Source organism: Rhineura floridana, chromosome 3 (genome assembly GCF_030035675.1).
Source record: "Rhineura floridana isolate rRhiFlo1 chromosome 3, rRhiFlo1.hap2, whole genome shotgun sequence".
Classification (NCBI taxonomy): Eukaryota; Metazoa; Chordata; class Lepidosauria; order Squamata; family Rhineuridae; genus Rhineura; species Rhineura floridana.
The window spans coordinates 120,071,891-120,088,892 of record NC_084482.1 but is presented as its reverse complement, the minus strand read 5'-3'; the positions used below and the strand labels follow the sequence as shown (position 1 = coordinate 120,088,892).

The following is a 17,002-nucleotide window of genomic DNA, read 5'->3' as shown; positions in this document are numbered from 1 at the left end:
TTCATATTCTTCTGGGATGTTATTTAAATTGTATTTTGGCATTATGATTGCTTTGTTCTTCTTCTTTAGCTTTACTCTGATTTTCGATATTACCAGTTAATGATCTGTACCGCAGTCTGTTCCTGATCGTGTTTTCTCAGAAAGTATGGAACTTCTCGATCTTCTGTTACCAATTATATAATCAATTTCATTCCTATATTGACCATTTGGTGATGTCCATGTGTACAGTCGTCTTTTCGGTTGTGTTTGCAAAAAACAAATTATTGGCTTCACAGAATTCAATAAGTTCTTCTCCTACTTCATTTCTCTCTCCTAAGCCCCATTTCCCCACAATTCCTAGTTCTTCTCTGTTCCCTACTTTTGTATTCCAGTCCCCCATGATTATCAGCACATCTTGTTTTGGTGTGTGATCAATGTCTTCCTGTATGTCTGCATAAAATCTTTCCAATTCCTCTTCTGTGTTTGCCATTGGAGCATAGACTTGGATGATGGTTAGGTTAATAGGTTTCCCATTTAATCTCATTGATATCACTCGCTCAGATCTAGCGTTATAGCTCCTAACTGCTGTTGCTACCTCACTTCTCACTATTAAAGCAACCCCATTTCTTCTTCATTTCTCATTTATACCTATTTATTTCTCAGTTATACCTATCAAGTCATATTTACTCTCCTGTATTAAGAGTTCCAGTTTGTCCTGTTCGTTTCCCATACTCTGGGCATTAGTATACAGACATTGAAGGCCATGTGATTTACAGCCTGGCTTCCTTCCTACATTTTATGAAGACTATTACTGGGCCCCATTAGAGCTGTTCCCTCAGTTCCTCTTACTGTGCACAAGCCTTTGTTAGTCATTACTGCCAAGTTTACATCTCCCTCCCCTTTAGAATTCAGTTTAAAGCTCTCCTGATGAAGTTTTCCATTGTGTGGCCAAACACATTCTTCCCAGTCCCTGTTCCAGGAAGTGTACACTGTGGTTCCAGAATCCAAATCTCTTCCTTCAGCACCACCTTCGTAGCCAGTCATTCACCCAGAGTACTTTTCTTTCCCTTTCCACTCCTTTTCTAAGTACTGGAAGTCCATATCAACTGGTGAGCACCAGGTCGGGGAAGGGTGGTATAATGGCATGAATAAGCTTGCTTTGTACAGACGAGGAGGGAAAGCGGCACTGGGCAGGTTCACTCATACACCATTTCACACATATGCCATCATAGAAGTTCAATGAAGCATGCACCATGAGGCATTTGCACAGACCTCTGTATACCAACAATCCTTACACCACTTTTTTGGAGGCAGAAGAATTGCAGAAATCAGGAGTTGTTGTTTCTGCTTACTTTTTTTCCTGCAGTAAAATTATTTGGAGTATGTGCTAAAAGAAAAATCTCAGAGAAGGCTTTTTGGCAGGTTTAACAACCAAAATTATTAAAAATAGTTGCCTGAGGAATTTCTGCAAGGTAGAAAAATCCTTGGTTCACGCATTCAGCCTGTCCCAATGAAAGTGCCTATGTTTTGCAGCACTGTTGTCTTTTGGGGTCTGTTGCAGTCTTGTGTGTCCTCAGATGTCATCTCTCTCTAAAATGTGCTGTGCCAAAGCTGTTAGAAAACCAGTCTTCGGGATTAGAGAATTAAGAAGCAGTTCTTTTTTCCTCAAGGCTCTTGAGTGCAGTCAAATAGAGAGTTTAATTGTACAACCAAGTAATAAATGTTGGGCAAATGATACTTTTGACTGGCTCATGCTGTTGAAGTTCCTCCAGATGAACTTTCCTGGATATGCTTTCACCCAAAACAATGCAGAAGTCCTATGTTAACCAGAAATAAATATAAACCAATGAATGGGATTATAGAGTTTCACATCCACTTTTAGGCACCAGGCAAAGAAGACCTTCCTTTTCATTCAGGCCTTTTGACCTTGATGTGTGCTCTTAGTTTTTTGTTTTTTTGGGTGTGTGTGTGTTAAGTTTTTATATTGTATGTTTTTAAATCTGTTGTAAGTCACCTAGAGACCACTGGATATGAGGCAACTAGCAAATGAAATCAGTGATAATGATAATAGCAGAAGGGACCCAAACCCCATGTGACAATATAATTTCTCATTTTAAGATATTACACTTGTATGCAACATTCTTGGGCTCATGCCCACAGAAAATTGTGTAAAGCAAATACTCTGTGAACCTTGAATAGAAACCTAATATGGACACCCTTTGATGTTCAGCACTCCACCACTGTTGTCTTCTTGTGTCTAAGTACTTGTCTTCCAAGTAGGAACTGATGTAGCCAATCCATCTGTTTGACTTTACATCTTTATGGACTCTTTTGGATTGAAATATCAATGAGCAAACTGAAAGCATTTTTTTTCATCACTGAACAAATGGTTTCTTATTAAATAGAAGCAGACCAGCACGCTTGATGGTGCTATCATGCAATGCACACTGACAGAACCAAAGAATATCTCCAACTTTGGGATATTGCTGTCTATGTGTGGGTGTCCTTAAGGCTCATGTGTAGAAACATTTTAGGATTGGACTCCTCTGTTAGATCTGCAGCTTTAGTATTGGTTTTATAGAACATGACAATGGGCTGATTCATATTGATATCCCCCTTCTTTACCCCTGTTTCCACTCTCCTCCTCTTCCTCTTCCTCTGTTGTTTCTATTGTATCTATTTTTAGCATCAGGAGGTAGGGACCTCTCAAACCTCTTCTATGCACATAAATTGTGTAGCTGTTTCAAAGGTCTAATTTAGCTGTATTTTCTCCTTCCTAGTATTGCAGAATGCTGCAGCACTCCCTATTCTCTTCTGGGTTTGGTGTTTACAGTCTCCTTTGTTGCACTTGGAGTTCTAACCCTCTGCAAGTTTTACCTGCAAGGCTACCGAGCATTCATGAATGACCCAGCTATGAACAGGTACGTGCACAGTGGAGGATGCTTAACCCTTTGAGAACTTAGGCCACATTGGTTAGGCTCAGCGCTTTTTCTAAAACATCCCCACATAAAAGGCTACTATACTGTACAAATCCTACTGTTTTCAGACTTGACCCTGTATTTACAGACTGTCTTGAGCCTTCCCCCACCCCCAGAGGAATGTTGCTTAATTCCTTTGCAGTTCATTACTTGAACTGAACATGCAAAGCACCACTCCAAGATTTCCAATTACAAATAAATATCTTTCTTCCCCCCCCCTTCTTTTCTTCCACCTCTCAGGAGTCCATGTTTCATTCCTTGGTTTATCTTTCCATGTTTATTTTTTGCTGGTTGCAGTTGCATTTCTGATTGTCATTTCTCTGCCAAGGTTTGGTTGCTTTACCAGTTTCCCTCAACTGCCCCTTTTACGTTTGTTGTTCCCTGCCAGAATATCCCTCGCATAAATAAAAAACAAACCCTCTTCAAAATGGGGCTTCCCCAGGACTTTTTTTCCACACAGAGATAGAGAACCTGTGAACCTCCAGATGTTGCTAGCTTCCAGCTCCCATCAGCTTCAGCCAACGTGCCTATTGGTCAGGGATGATGGAACTGTAGTCCAAAAAACATCTGGGGGGGCCACCGGTTCCCCATCCCTTCTTTAACAATCTTCCCTTGCCCTTCTTTCCTAATGCTGTATCTCTGTTATGTTTTGCATCTGCATTTGCTCACCATCAACCCTAGTCAGTTTTCCTTGGCTCATGTCTCTAGTTTTTGACTGTAGGCTTCTCAGAGTTGTGCCTGGTATTTCTTAGCACCAGGCATAATGTGATACCATTGTGTAATAAATAGTAACCTATGTTCTTTTTTTTCATACCACCATTTCCTTCCTTTCTTTCTTGTGTGCCAGCCACAGTAGGGCCCCACTCATACAGCGGGTTACGTTGCGGACCCCCGCTGTAAAGCGAAAACCGCTGTAAACTGGAACCCATTGAATAGAATGATGTGCGATGCCCGAAAACCGCCGTAAAAGCGGAACAAGCGCCGTATGAGTGGGGCTTTAGTCTAATTGTGTCTAATTGAGACCGCTGTATTAGCAAATCTTTGTAAAGCAAAGCGCTGTAAAGCAGGGCCCTACTGTAATTTTGTTTCACCCTCAAAGCCTGTTTAAGTTAGAAGGAGGGACAGCCGTAAATAGTTTCTCCAGCAATGGTTTTGGCATAAAAACAGACATTTATAAACCTTAGCACAGGAGATCTCTAAAATGCTGAAATCTTGTTTTGGTATAGCAGATACATTGTACTAAAAATGAGCCAAAGATTAAAGAGGTCAGAAGTGATCCAGGAGCATTTCAGGTGAAGACAATATGTGGAAAATATTCCCCAGTGCCAGTATTGTACCGTACATAACATGTCAAGTTTTCTATATTCTCACAGATCTATAATGTAGGGCCCCTGTGATTGTTTATTATTCATTATTATGCCCTTCACCATAAGACCCCAGGGTGAGTTACAGCTAGGGGAAAAAAACACAATACAATAGCACAGATAAAAACAACCTCACTTCAAAATACCATACAGTAGAACATCCTTCTTTGTATCTGTATTGGACATGAAATCATATTTATATATACTTTTATTGTTGAGGTTTTTATTGTTAAATCACTTCATGATGTTTTAAATGAAATAAAAATACACTACTATGCAGATCAACTGAACAAGATGATAAAATAAGAGGAGACCAACAGTTCACCTGTCAAAAGGACAGCCATGGTAGAAATCAGTATACTTGTGAATACCAGTTGCTGGAAACTGCCAGAGGGGAGAGTGCTGTTGTGCTTAGATCCTGCTGGTGGGCTTCCCATAGGCTTCTGGATAGCCACTGATAATAGGATGCTGGACTAGATGGGCCACTGGCCTGATCCAGTAGTCCCTTCTTATATTCTTATGCAAATTCTGCAGATCAAAGCAGTCGATGCCCAATGTAGGGTTGCTCTGGGGTACAGTCGAAAATAGAAATAATGACTTGTAGCTGCCCACCACCTGGGTCACATCCACATCATACATTTAAAGCACATTAAAAGCTTTAAATTAAAAGCTTCACTGACTTCCTAAAGCTGTAGAGAGTTGGCACCTGACTGACCTCTATAATTAGGGGGTTCCACAGTTTGGGGACCATTGCAGAGAAGGCTCCCATGGACCACCACCATTCCCCACACCCCCATTTTATGGGGAAATAACTAATACTGAAATATGGTGAGTTTCCCTAAGTCCTATCCAGTGAGCTGGTGCACAGAGGTTTGAATTTAAGACCTATGTTCTGTATTAGGGATTTGCAACTGGCAGCTAATGTCTTGAGTAAGACTGTATCTTGAGAAGGGCCACCAACTGGGATTGTGTACAAAAGACAGAAACAAAGCAAAACTACAAAAGGCTTAGGAAGGTAGTTTAAGTTGCACAATTTCGAAATTGAGCCAAGTTCATTAATACTCCAAATGTTATGCTTACTTTTTCCTTCTTTTCCCAAAGAGGAATGACGGAAGGAGTCACCCTTTTGATCCTGGCCGTACAGACTGGCTTGATTGAACTGCAAGTTGTCCATCGCGCCTTCCTGCTTAGTATTATTCTCTTCATTGTGGTTGCCTCCATCCTGCAGTCCATGCTTGAGATTGCGGATCCCATTGTCTTAGCTCTGGGAGCTTCAAGAGACAAGTAAGCCATGTATTTTCTAATGGTAACAATTGACTCTTGTTGTTTTGCAAGTAAATCCAATATATGCTGGATTATGGACTGTGGGTTGGTTCAGTCATGACACCAAACCATGTCACTATGAGAAGGAGCGTTCAAGGACCATCAGGCTCTTTCTCTCTTCATGCACAATGATTTCTTTCCTAGCCTGATGAACTATGTGGCTTTCAATCCTGGTTTGCAGTGCAAACACAAACCATAGTTTATCAGTTTGGACAAGACAGCAAACGGTGGAAAGGCAGGAGGAAGCTACTGCATGCAGAAGGGAAGAAAGGAGTGCCTGAGCTAAAGGCTCCTTGAAATCTTAGTCTCTATTACCTGAACCAGCTTAGGTTTTTTGCAGCTGAAAAGAAGTGGGACACAGGTGTATAAGTAAGTAGTACCACCTGTGCAGTCCACGATGCTCTTTTTGGCATGATTTATGTATGGGAGTAGTCCTCCATCTCAGTAGTCACCATATTTTATAGCAGATATGAACTACTAAAATGATGCTATAAAGATTAACTTACCTCTTCCGCTGGATGTCTGCCAAAATTTATTTTGTGTGTGTATTCTTAAATAGATATTTAAAATAATATATTGAGTTAGTGCCAAAAGGGAGCAGCATGGTAGGAGGCACAAAGGTGGGATTCAGAGTATGGAACAAAGTAGGCCAATAGCAAGTAAATGGATACATAGCAGAAAGTGGAAACAGCAAGAGGGCCATAAATCAGAGGGGTGGGGTGAAGAGAGAACTTTAAATGTAAGGATTAATGTTTTACCAGAATAGGAGGAAGTTAGGCCTGATTGGCTTAATGTTGTGTCTTACTTAAGACCTAATTCATTCATTTTGAGGGTTTCTTTTAAAAATGTGCTAGCAAGGAGCTGTGATTTCTGTACCTTGCCAATCTCCTCTGCCGCTTGTCTTCCTCTCTTCTGTATAGCCTATAAGCATGGTAAACAAGGGCAGGTCTGCTCATATCATCCGTGTCTGTTTGTTTTGCTTAGAGCAGCCTTTCCCAACCCGTGTGCGTCCAGATGTTGTTGCACCACAACTCCCATCAGCCTCAGCCAGCATTGCCAATGGTCAGGAAGATGGGAGTTGTGGTCCAACAACATCTGGAGGCACACTGGTTGGGAAAGGCTGGCTTAGAGGCTGCTTGTGGCCAGCACAGGTTGCTGGACCATGTTAAATGCTAAATTTATTAGCAGAGGGAAAAGGAAATATCAGAGCTGCAGAATGCGTAGCTGGCTCCTATAAATTGGCTCTGAAGGCAGCAGGTTGTAACTCAGCTGTGCCAGGTTCCAACTAGGCAGGCCATGGAAAGAAGATCTGGAAAAGATCATAGATGACATTTTAAGATCCAGATGTTGCACCTTGATACATGTGCATGTGCTTCATATGTGCGTACTCCTACGGAGAATTAAGCCCTTCAGGGGGATGGGGGATGTAAAGCGTTTAGTCTTCCTCAGCTGAATTAGGTCATGAATAATAGGTCATGCTGCTAAATAATGATGGTGCTGTGAAGGCTCTCTGAGCACTTTTCCCCATCTGTTGAAATGAAAGGATGATTGCATTCAAAAGTAGTAAGAATCACTACATCACTGAAGTATACAGTGTTTAACTAGTTCCTGCATATGAGTGACTGAGTAGGAACAACTGATATTGTACATTCTCCATTTGAAGAATGCCTATCTATGTGGGATGTGTTGAGGCTGAGCAGTGGCAAAAGAATTGTATTAGATGTGGGAGACGTTTGCTGCTATGCTGCATCTAGCAAGGGTCTGCAGGGGATGGGGACAACTGCATTCTCCAAAATCTCTCACACATATTGTTGGTGCTTTCAGTTGAAGATTCCTATTTTATGCTGTAGGTCACTTTGGGACACTTCTGTGTATGACAAGTGATGAATAAACAATAATAATACTCTCTGAGAAGACAGATCTTGGCCCACTCAATCACGCTATCCTTTTGGCCCAATTCCTTAAGGTGATGGTGGTTTCATCATTGCCATCCCCAGTGCATAGAAGGACACTGTAGTTGCACAGAGAAAGGACAAGAGACAGTTTTCTTCTGTCTTTAAGCTCTCTCATGTGGTTGGTTATTAGTGCTCAAAGACAGCTTTTGAAGACTAGTAGCAAGGAAGGAAGGCTAATTCGTCCACTCTGATTCAGTGGAGCCCAGGAGGTAAAGTAGACTGCCTCTGATGGCTTCTTTGTAGGTCATGCCGTTTTACCATTTGTGCCCCTTAGCTCTACAAACACAACCACTGCAGAGACTTCCTGACTTCGAGTGTAGATCATCTTGATGTTATCACAGGGCCAGGTTCTCAGGTGATGTGGCTGTGCATCCCCTCCCCACTAAAGGAATTCTGGTTAGTGGCCATTATGCAAGCAGGGTTAGTTCTGTTAGCTTTGGAAAGAGCCTTAAGATTGAACCATGCTGTTTTGCTCAGTGTTGTAACTTATGCAGAAACTGTTGCCGCTTTTCCTATGAGTAAAGGGATTTGATAACTGGAACCTCTTCCTCAGAGCTTTTTCAAACAATGGTGTAATACATGCATCTGTTTCCATTGTACCACCATAGATTTTGTATATGCAGTTGCTTGTTGGAAAACACATGGTTGTGTTTTCCCTCTCTCGCTCTCTCTTGTGCGTGTGCACACACACATTCTCTCTGTCTCCCTCTACAATTATGCCCTGTGTTAATACTTGGATACCTTGAAGGGAAGGCTGGGTTTATATCAGGGGACTGGCAAAGAGAGTGCCTGGCTGAAAGCAGCTGTCAAGCCTACACGTCCAGCAGTGGTGGGATCTTTAGATGTTAAAGTATCTCCTATCCCATCATGTTGCAGGGATGTGTCATACTATTTAAATGCTTCTCCCAATAAAATAGAAACTGTGCTCCACATTTTTTTTAAAAAATTAAAAAACCCAAACAAAACAATATCAAGGGGAGTGGCTTTTGACAGTCCCACCCTGTGCTTTGTTAGTTTCTTGTTTCACAGAGTTGATTTTTGGGTTTCCGTGAGAGAGCATTCAAAAACGGCATCTGCCATCTGAAGTGGTGTAATCCAGTCTTTCACCTCAGGTCTTTACCTTGTCCTGCTGCATGTATAGGTCAGGTCTCAATCTGTCCTTGCTGTGAGTGTAAATATTATACTGAGGTTCCCCAGATCAATCTGGACAACAAAGATACCATTGCACACACACATGTCACTATATCTTTATTCCAGAACAGTCTCAAACAAGAGTCTTTCACTCCTGTGAAGAGCAATATTGGGTGATTTTTGAGACATTCCTTTACTCTAAAAGGAAAAGTTTCCATATCCAGGGAGAGAGGAGATCCCACATTCTAAATAATAAAGAGATTGTCAAGTTCAGGCATTCACCTCAGTGCATAATGGGGGAAGTGGTGGAGGAGGAAGCATACACTACACCAAGCAGCAGAAAAATCTGGACAACTTTTAAGAGTGTATTGATGACAGGAGCCCAACTGGTTGAGGTCTGTGTGATAATTCCCTTGCTTCATTTGTCATCCTTTACCTATGTAGCCAACTTATGCTAGTTCTGCTGAGTGTTAAGAGTACTCTTTCAGGAACAAGGCTGATTTGATCATTATACTATTACCCTAAAATATTACATGACACCCTGATGTGTCCTTTGAGCAAGTCATGTGACCAGTGGTAGACTGCTTATTCTGGGGTGCTCTCACTGCAGTTTATGGCATCACTTTCAACTGAGGATTGCAGCATGGGTTCCATATCTCAAGTTCACCAACTTCTAAAGCAGAGACATTTGCATTCTATTAAAGGATGGTGAGGAACACACACATACTGTTTAAATGTGTTTAAATATCTTCAACACTTTTTTTTAAAGCTTAGTGGTGGAATCCTTCCACAGGGTTCCTTACAGTTCTCACTGAGAATATGCTAGCTGGTAAGTCACGTCTGACCTTTCTACTGAAGTCTAAAGCCAGTTTTTAAATTGAAAAAAAATGGCATTGCTTTTTGCAGGAGCCTTTGGAAGCATTTTCGTGCTGTGAGCCTGTGCTTGTTCTTGCTGGTCTTTCCAGCTTATATGGCCTACATGATCTGTCAGTTTTTCCACATGGACTTCTGGTTGCTGATCATCATTTCTAGCAGCATTCTCACTTCCCTTCAGGTAAGGAATAATAGCCTCTTTCATGCTGTTGCCTATGTTTAGTTCCTCTAGGACATGAGGTCTTGTGTGAAACAAGCTGGGAAATTATTAGAAGACAGGAGCTGGGAAGCAGGCTGCAGGGTTGACCAAGTTGTTGTTGGAAAGACAGAATGAAAGTAATTTCAATAAGCATTTCCCATCTTCTCTGTTCCTTGATTGTAAAGAACAGTGATTACCTGTGTTCCTGGCCAAGCACGGTGCATTTGTTTTTACAGCTTTTAAATGACAAATATACAGTATAGAAAACTTCCATTACAAAGGAATGTTTAAGCTGTCTGTGTCAAACAGATGGACACAATCCAGCCAAAGCTGAGCACTTCCAAGTCCCACTGATATTTAATGGCAGAGTGGAGCATGTGCTCAAACATCTCCTGCTGAAATCAGCGAGACTTAAAAGTACCTAAGTTTGGCTGAAAAGTGTCTAGTAATGTTATATGCATGTTAATCTCGCCTAAGCATGTCATAATGTATTTGTGCTGAAACTCTTGACACTGAAATACAGTCTTCCACATTTTAAAAAGCCTTAATTTTTCATCTTATTGAATGGGGACTTGCTTAAGCATATATTTATAGTTATGCAGGTGCATTATTAGATTAGGAATCGACATACGAAGCCCATCCAAACATAACATGAAGTCAGCCTATGTCACCATGAAACAAGCGCTGGGACTTTGCCTATTGCCGACACCCCTAAAATATAATTGGAGGTAATGCTTGATTCTTGAAAAATCAAGGCAGATATTTCATTACAGAACAGCTTTTCATATGTACTCCTTCTCAGACATTTTTCTATGAAAGCAACATTATATGTAGGTGTCATAAAATGGCTGGTCGGTGGTGGTGCAGAAGACTGGTAAGGGCGGCGCATTCGGGTGACTGGAGTGTGGCCATGCACACCACGGCATGGATGGAGGAACCGAAACATCTCACCACAGAAGCCCAGAGAGGAGACAGTTTTTGAACCCCGTTTTCCCTGATCACTTTAGCTCTGTCAATGGGTGCTAAATCCCCATCAGCTGCCTGGTTTATCAGAGCTCAGAGTATCAGCTGCAAATACATTCTTCCTGAGGCCCATGCAAGGAATTCCAGTGTTTGAATCTTTTGCACTTGGGTCCCTTGTGGCCTACTCTGTCTTTTATACTGTGCTTATGTATATGGCTATTGGTCATGTATTTTGTTTTGTAAATTAATTTGATATGTTTTTTATTGTACCTTGTGTTTCTGTTGTAAACCGCTTTGAGACCTTTCAGATAGTAAGTGGTCTATAAATGGAAATATAAATAAATAAATAAATAAATAATAGCCCCGTGACTTCCCTTTTTCAATTGAATGGTGCCATTCTTTCTGCTCCCAGGTACTTGGAACACTCTTCATTTATGTCTTGTTTATGGTTGAGGAGTTCAGGAAAGAGCCAGTAGAAAACATGGATGATGTCATTTACTATGTGAACGGCACCTATCGATTGCTAGAGTTCCTAGTGGCTCTCTGTGTCGTAGCCTATGGTGTATCAGAGACTATCTTTGGAGAGTGGACTGTCATGGGCTCAATGATCATCTTCATTCATTCCTATTACAATGTGTGGCTTCGTGCTCAGTTGGGATGGAAAAGCTTTCTTCTCCGCAGGGACGCTGTGAATAAGATCAAATCACTGCCCACTGCTACCAAAGACCAATTGGAACAACACAATGATATCTGTGCCATCTGCTATCAGGTATGTAGCTCTTCTGAATTAGGACTTTTGTGGATGTGGTTCTGCCTTTTTGTGTAGTATTTTACAGGAAGGGATGAAGTTTCTGTCTTGTGAGTTGGGTTATAAATGATAGATGAATTAAGCTGGGGAATTTATCCTGTTCCGATACCTACAGGGCTGGCACTGCAACCTGCACAATGGGGGATTGGGAGCAAACTTGCCCCTTCACTGTCCATATTGTATATGAAACAGATCCTCCATTCCACAGCCTATGTGCACAATGGCCTGACTTGCATGATTCTTCCTCCTGCAGAAGAGTAGGAGATGGTGTGAGTTGGACGCTGAACGTTGAAATTAGGTGTTTGCAAGACTTCAAGTAGTACACCCATATCACATGTTATGTTATGCACTATTACCATCATGCATGTAGCAGCAGCCCAGTAATTGTTTGAACTGGGCCAGTCTTTGCACCAGTCACCATAAAAATTGGATTAAGGCAGATGACATCTGTACTAAAACCTAATAAATAAATAAATTAAATTAACTAATAGCTTGACATTTTAGTTCTCCTTGAAGTCATATCTTTGGAAACAAATGTAACCATTTTATCAAGGATCTCACTTTGACAACCTTTGCTGAGATAGATTGTGGGATGCTTATGCTGATAAGCTTGCACTGGGACCTTCCTTTGCAGGAGACTTCCTCAGCCACCCATAGAAGTAGGCTGTGGGTTCCTTTATATATGGTCTCTTTTGCTAGCCAATTTTTACTAGTTTCTACCAGCTCCTGCTAACGATTTTTCCAGAACAGTTTAATCTCTGAGGCCTATTCACTGCATCACTAAAGAACCAGTTGGCCAGAAATTAGAAAGCCAATTGTCTAAATTAGATCTAACCTTTTAAGTGAGCATTAGTAATGAAATTAAAATAAGCCTGGAAGCAGCACTCCACATTTATGTTTTAAACTCTCTGTATGCTGCCTTTTCCTCCTAAGAGTGTAGATTGGTTCTGAATACAAAGCTGTTCTGAAATAAGTGGTGTATCTGGCTCTTAGAAGACAAAATGTCAACCTTTTTAGCTACACTCTAGGAGCATTTAATCCAAGTCACAGGTTACTAGCAGAGCACATGCTTGCAAGTATAAGGATCCAGTGGCACCACCAGTGAAAAATGTTTCAGGCAAGGGTCAACCTGAAAAAGGGATGGTATCATGTCCCTACCCTAGTGTCCTCTGACACTCAGTGTGAGGCCAGGGACTCTCTCCAGCTCCAAGCATCCTACCATCATGCTGCGCTTTTGAGGAACCCAAGTTCCTTGGAAATGAAGCACCAAAGCAGACGGCCCTAGCCCAGTTTGGAACGGAAAGGGGTTGGAGCTGATCTTGCTGTTGTGCTGCATTTTGGAGGCTTTCAAAGAACCTTGGAAGCCCAGCACCCCTGTGGGTGACAGTCCTTGTCTCCCTCCCCAGTTCCAAAGTTGGGAGGGCTATTGGGCCTTATCATGGTGGGCAAAGAGTGATGGAACATCCTTTGCCATGGCAAGTGGAACTGTTGATCCCTGGTAGCAGATTGAGGTCATGGAGACCTGAAGACAGTCAAGTAGGCAGCTAAATGGATCAGTATTTGACTCGATGTAAGGCAGCTTCTTCTACCTTTAATGAAGGGACACAGAACTATAGTGAGCCATGTATGATCTTTGCTTCTCTCTTTTTTTAATGGAAGCTGAGAAGGTCAAGAAGCTGAATTCTGTGCCCACTTCTACATTCTGTGCCCAACTCTGCCGATGTAACTGCTACATTGCGAATCCTTAGTCATTAATATCTGGCCTGCGCTGTACTTATCTTATGCTTCGTGTTTTGCTGTTCCTGTGTGTTACTAATGCATAAGTGTAAAGCGAGTCTCTTCTCTGTGTGAACATTGATTGCTAAAAGATGACAACTGACCATGGACTGTTGGGTCATCATGGTTTACCTTTTAGCCATTCAACTTGGCCTTGCTGAGTTTTAGGGCGGCTTCACACTGTGCATGTGTGGTTGGGTCTTGTGTGACACTCTGCCTTTCTTCTTTCAGGACATGAAATCTGCTATCATCACACCTTGTGGCCATTTCTTTCATGCGGGCTGCCTTAAGAAATGGCTTTATGTGCAGGAAACCTGCCCCCTGTGCCACTGCCAACTTAAAAATCCCACTCAGCCCCCAGGGCTAGGATTAGAGCCCATGCCACAACCAAATCCTGGAGCAGAGCAAAATACTGTACAGCCAGAAGCCACTGAACCTCCTGGTGTTGAACACCAGGAAAGGGCAGGAGGCGAACCTATTGACAATGGACAAGCTGTCAAAGGATTAGGCACGCTGCAAGACTGTCTTGATGCCAAGGATGGCTCTGTCAACCTGGCTGATGTGTCATCAAATGAGGCCAGCCAAGGGGACACTGCCACAGAAGGACCAGCTGAAGAGCAGGAAGACGTAACGCGAGGTCTAAGGAGCTGCATCCAAAACTGAACTAGCTGAGGCTGGTGGAAGAATAAGCACTCCAGGGCCCCTGACTTGACGACAGAATCTTAAACCCTCTATTTGTCTCAAACAAGTTTAACTCTCAGAATGCTGGCCAAAATGTATTTATAATATCCTATGCTGATTTTCTGTGAGCTGTGTGGTTTACAGGGCTGCCAGTGCATCCCACTGGAAACTACCTTAGAAGCTGCCACCATGTCGCGAAAGGGCAGAAACTGGAAATCAAAACTGAGTATTGTTGGAAGGGAAAGTTGGGAAAAAAAATGTGAGGATGTCGGGAGTGGGTGGGACGAGAGACAGAGATAGACGTGAAAATAAAAGACAGTGTTGATGAAGTGGAAAAGGGAGAATTAAAGGGCAGAAGAGGTTATATTCGTATCTTTGGCCTTGTCTTTCTGCAACAAACAGAGCTCAGTTGAGAACAGTGACAAAAATCTTGTAGAGCTCGGAAGTAACAATAAATAAATCAAGGATTGTATTGGGAGAGGGCAGCCCTCAAGTATGTTGGGTGTGGTGGTGCTTTGGGCATGTCGGGGATAGAGCATTTGCATTCATGTAATCTATAGCAACTCTTGAATTTTTATGATGGAGTCTTAAACACTTTAATGTTTTAGAAACCCCTTTTTTGTTAATGAACATTCTGAACAGCATGGGCTGTGTGAAGTCAATTAAAGCTCTGGTGAACGTTCTCTCTTAACTCCACCACAGTGTGTGCAAGAGAAGCGGGAGGAGCTTTTGTATGCTGATTGAAGCCTTTCAGTGCTGTTGAGTTCTGTGTAGTATATAATTTCTTGCAGATGAATTGAAGCAGTATTAATCTCTTGGCAATATTTGCACCTTTGGGAATGAGTACATAAATTGTATGATCAAATGCCGCAAATGCCACTCCTAAAGCTGTTAATAGGATTTGCACCTTTTTCTCCCCCTTCTTTGACAACAATGTGTGTGTATTTAAATTTTTACATTCATCATGGCTTTTAGATAGAACTAGGGATGTGGGAGGGATGGGAGCTGGCCATTTTTTATGTGAATTTTGATATGAAAAGGGACTAGTCATTTATACACTAGGCTTGGCTCAAAAGGGTTTTTTTGTTTCAGTTTTTCTCAAGAGTTGTTGTTCCTAGTGTGAAATGTGACATTACTTTATTTTTTAGTAGTGAATTTGGATATAGACTGGCAGACATAGCTGAATGTCTCAATAAACTACATTTGAAGATTTTTTACATTTTGATTGTCTTGTTCTTTCATAGGAGAGGTTTTCTTGTCAAAATGTGCCAGGTGGAGAAACATGGCACAGTCAGAGACTCAGAGCTAAGATGTTTTTTACGCCTTTTTTATTATTATTCCGTAACAGGCAAAAAACCTTGCGGTTTAAGGATGTACCTATAGCCCACAGATATTTCTATCAAATTTTAAAAAGCAGGGAAATTGGGCAGCTAGTGAATGCACATGGGGAGCAGGAGACCTGACCTCTTCTCTGAGATATTGGACTGCCCTACAAATTTGTCAAAATGCAAACACCATTTGGGTTGGTCTTTCACAGTCCAAACTACTTGCTGTGGAGCTTGGAAGAATTTGGTAACATGTGCCTCTGAGCATATGGTGAGTGGTGGCAACACCTGCCATCTCCAAAGATGGAGAATTACATTTTTGTATGTTTGTTGGTGTTATTACTTTGCTTCTTTCCTGTGTTACTACTGTTTCTACACAGAATGTAACCTAGAAAATTATATTTCTCTCATTATTCCTCCTAGAAATCTGTGTCAAATTTATTTTTATTAATTTCAAAGCCTTTTCATTGGTCGATGTCATATGATGATGAAGACAGCCTTTTGTGTTTCAAACTGGAGGTTATGTGCTATTTCTGTTTTGGGTGCATTAACGAATCTGAAACTTCAATTTGATGTAAAATCATACTGATTACAATATGTTACTATTTCAGCAATGAATCTAGCTTTTGGGGGGGAAATTAACCTGGCCTGCCTAAGATGCATGTTTTCAGCCTGCTATGCTTAAACCATTCTACTTAAGGAAAGGTAGGCATGGTCAATTAAAAACATAGAGCACACCTAGAATTTTGCTAGAATATATTTCACTTCCCACTCTTTTATCTTGTGCAAACTGAGACACTCCTTATGTCCATTGGAAACTATTCTGCAGCCTAGTGCTGTTATTCCACAATTGTTTTTGCAGGGTTTTTTTAGTGTTGCAAAGTGTTGCTCTACTTCACATATTCACAGAAACAGAAGCAAAAGAAAATGATTTACTATAGGAAACGTCACTAAAATTGCAAAGTACATCAAATATATTTAAAGTGACCATCTGAACGATATCAACTGTTTCAATATCGTTGCTTCCTCCTTGCTAAAACAAGATCAGCACAGTACATGTCTTGTTTATGTAATTTGGGCTGATTACAGGTGTTGTTTTGAAATGAGCTTATGGGAAGGATCAGAATGGCATGGGGGTATTTTCAATTTAACATTGTGGAATGCTAAAAATCCATGCTGACTATAGTATACAGCCACTCCTGTAAACATTACAATCTTTAAATAGCACATAAAATAATATGAGGAATCCTTGTTACACTGTCAAATTGGAGACCTACTAATAATTAGTAGTTAACACTGTTTTGTACATATGCTCAGAACATTATGAATTCATAATTTACTATGGGAACCGACATTTTCTCTTATTGAGAAACTATCATACCTTTGTTTTTGTTGTTAACATCTGAGATAGTGTGTGTCAATTTAGCCATGGCAGCATGTTCCTCCTCCTTCTCCATCCATTCCTAGTACGTTTTATGTGAGGCCTGTTTCCAGGAACATACCATCAAGATTAAGCCAACTTGATGTTTAGTGATAGGAACAGTCTCCTGAAGTTCGTGGATATCAGTGGCATGCTTGTGGCTGGCCAGCTGTTTGTTTGTTTATTTACTTAGTTGTCTAATTTGTATCCTGCCTTTCCATCAAATG

The 17,002-nt window shown here is 41.3% G+C and overlaps 1 protein-coding gene across 1 annotated transcript in view; it reads left to right on the top strand.

Annotated features, from left to right (window-relative positions):
- Window positions 1-15,782, top strand: part of RNF145 (ring finger protein 145) — a 96,656-nt gene extending 80,874 nt beyond the window's left edge. Inside the window, exons 7-11 of the mRNA XM_061617506.1 lie at window positions 2,760-2,900; window positions 5,423-5,605; window positions 9,637-9,784; window positions 11,178-11,534; window positions 13,581-15,782. Coding sequence (XP_061473490.1) covers window positions 2,760-2,900; window positions 5,423-5,605; window positions 9,637-9,784; window positions 11,178-11,534; window positions 13,581-14,012 — 1,261 coding nt within the window. The 3' untranslated portion in view covers window positions 14,013-15,782. The remainder of the gene's footprint in view (window positions 1-2,759; window positions 2,901-5,422; window positions 5,606-9,636; window positions 9,785-11,177; window positions 11,535-13,580) is intronic.
- Window positions 15,783-17,002: the final 1,220 nt, after the last annotated feature.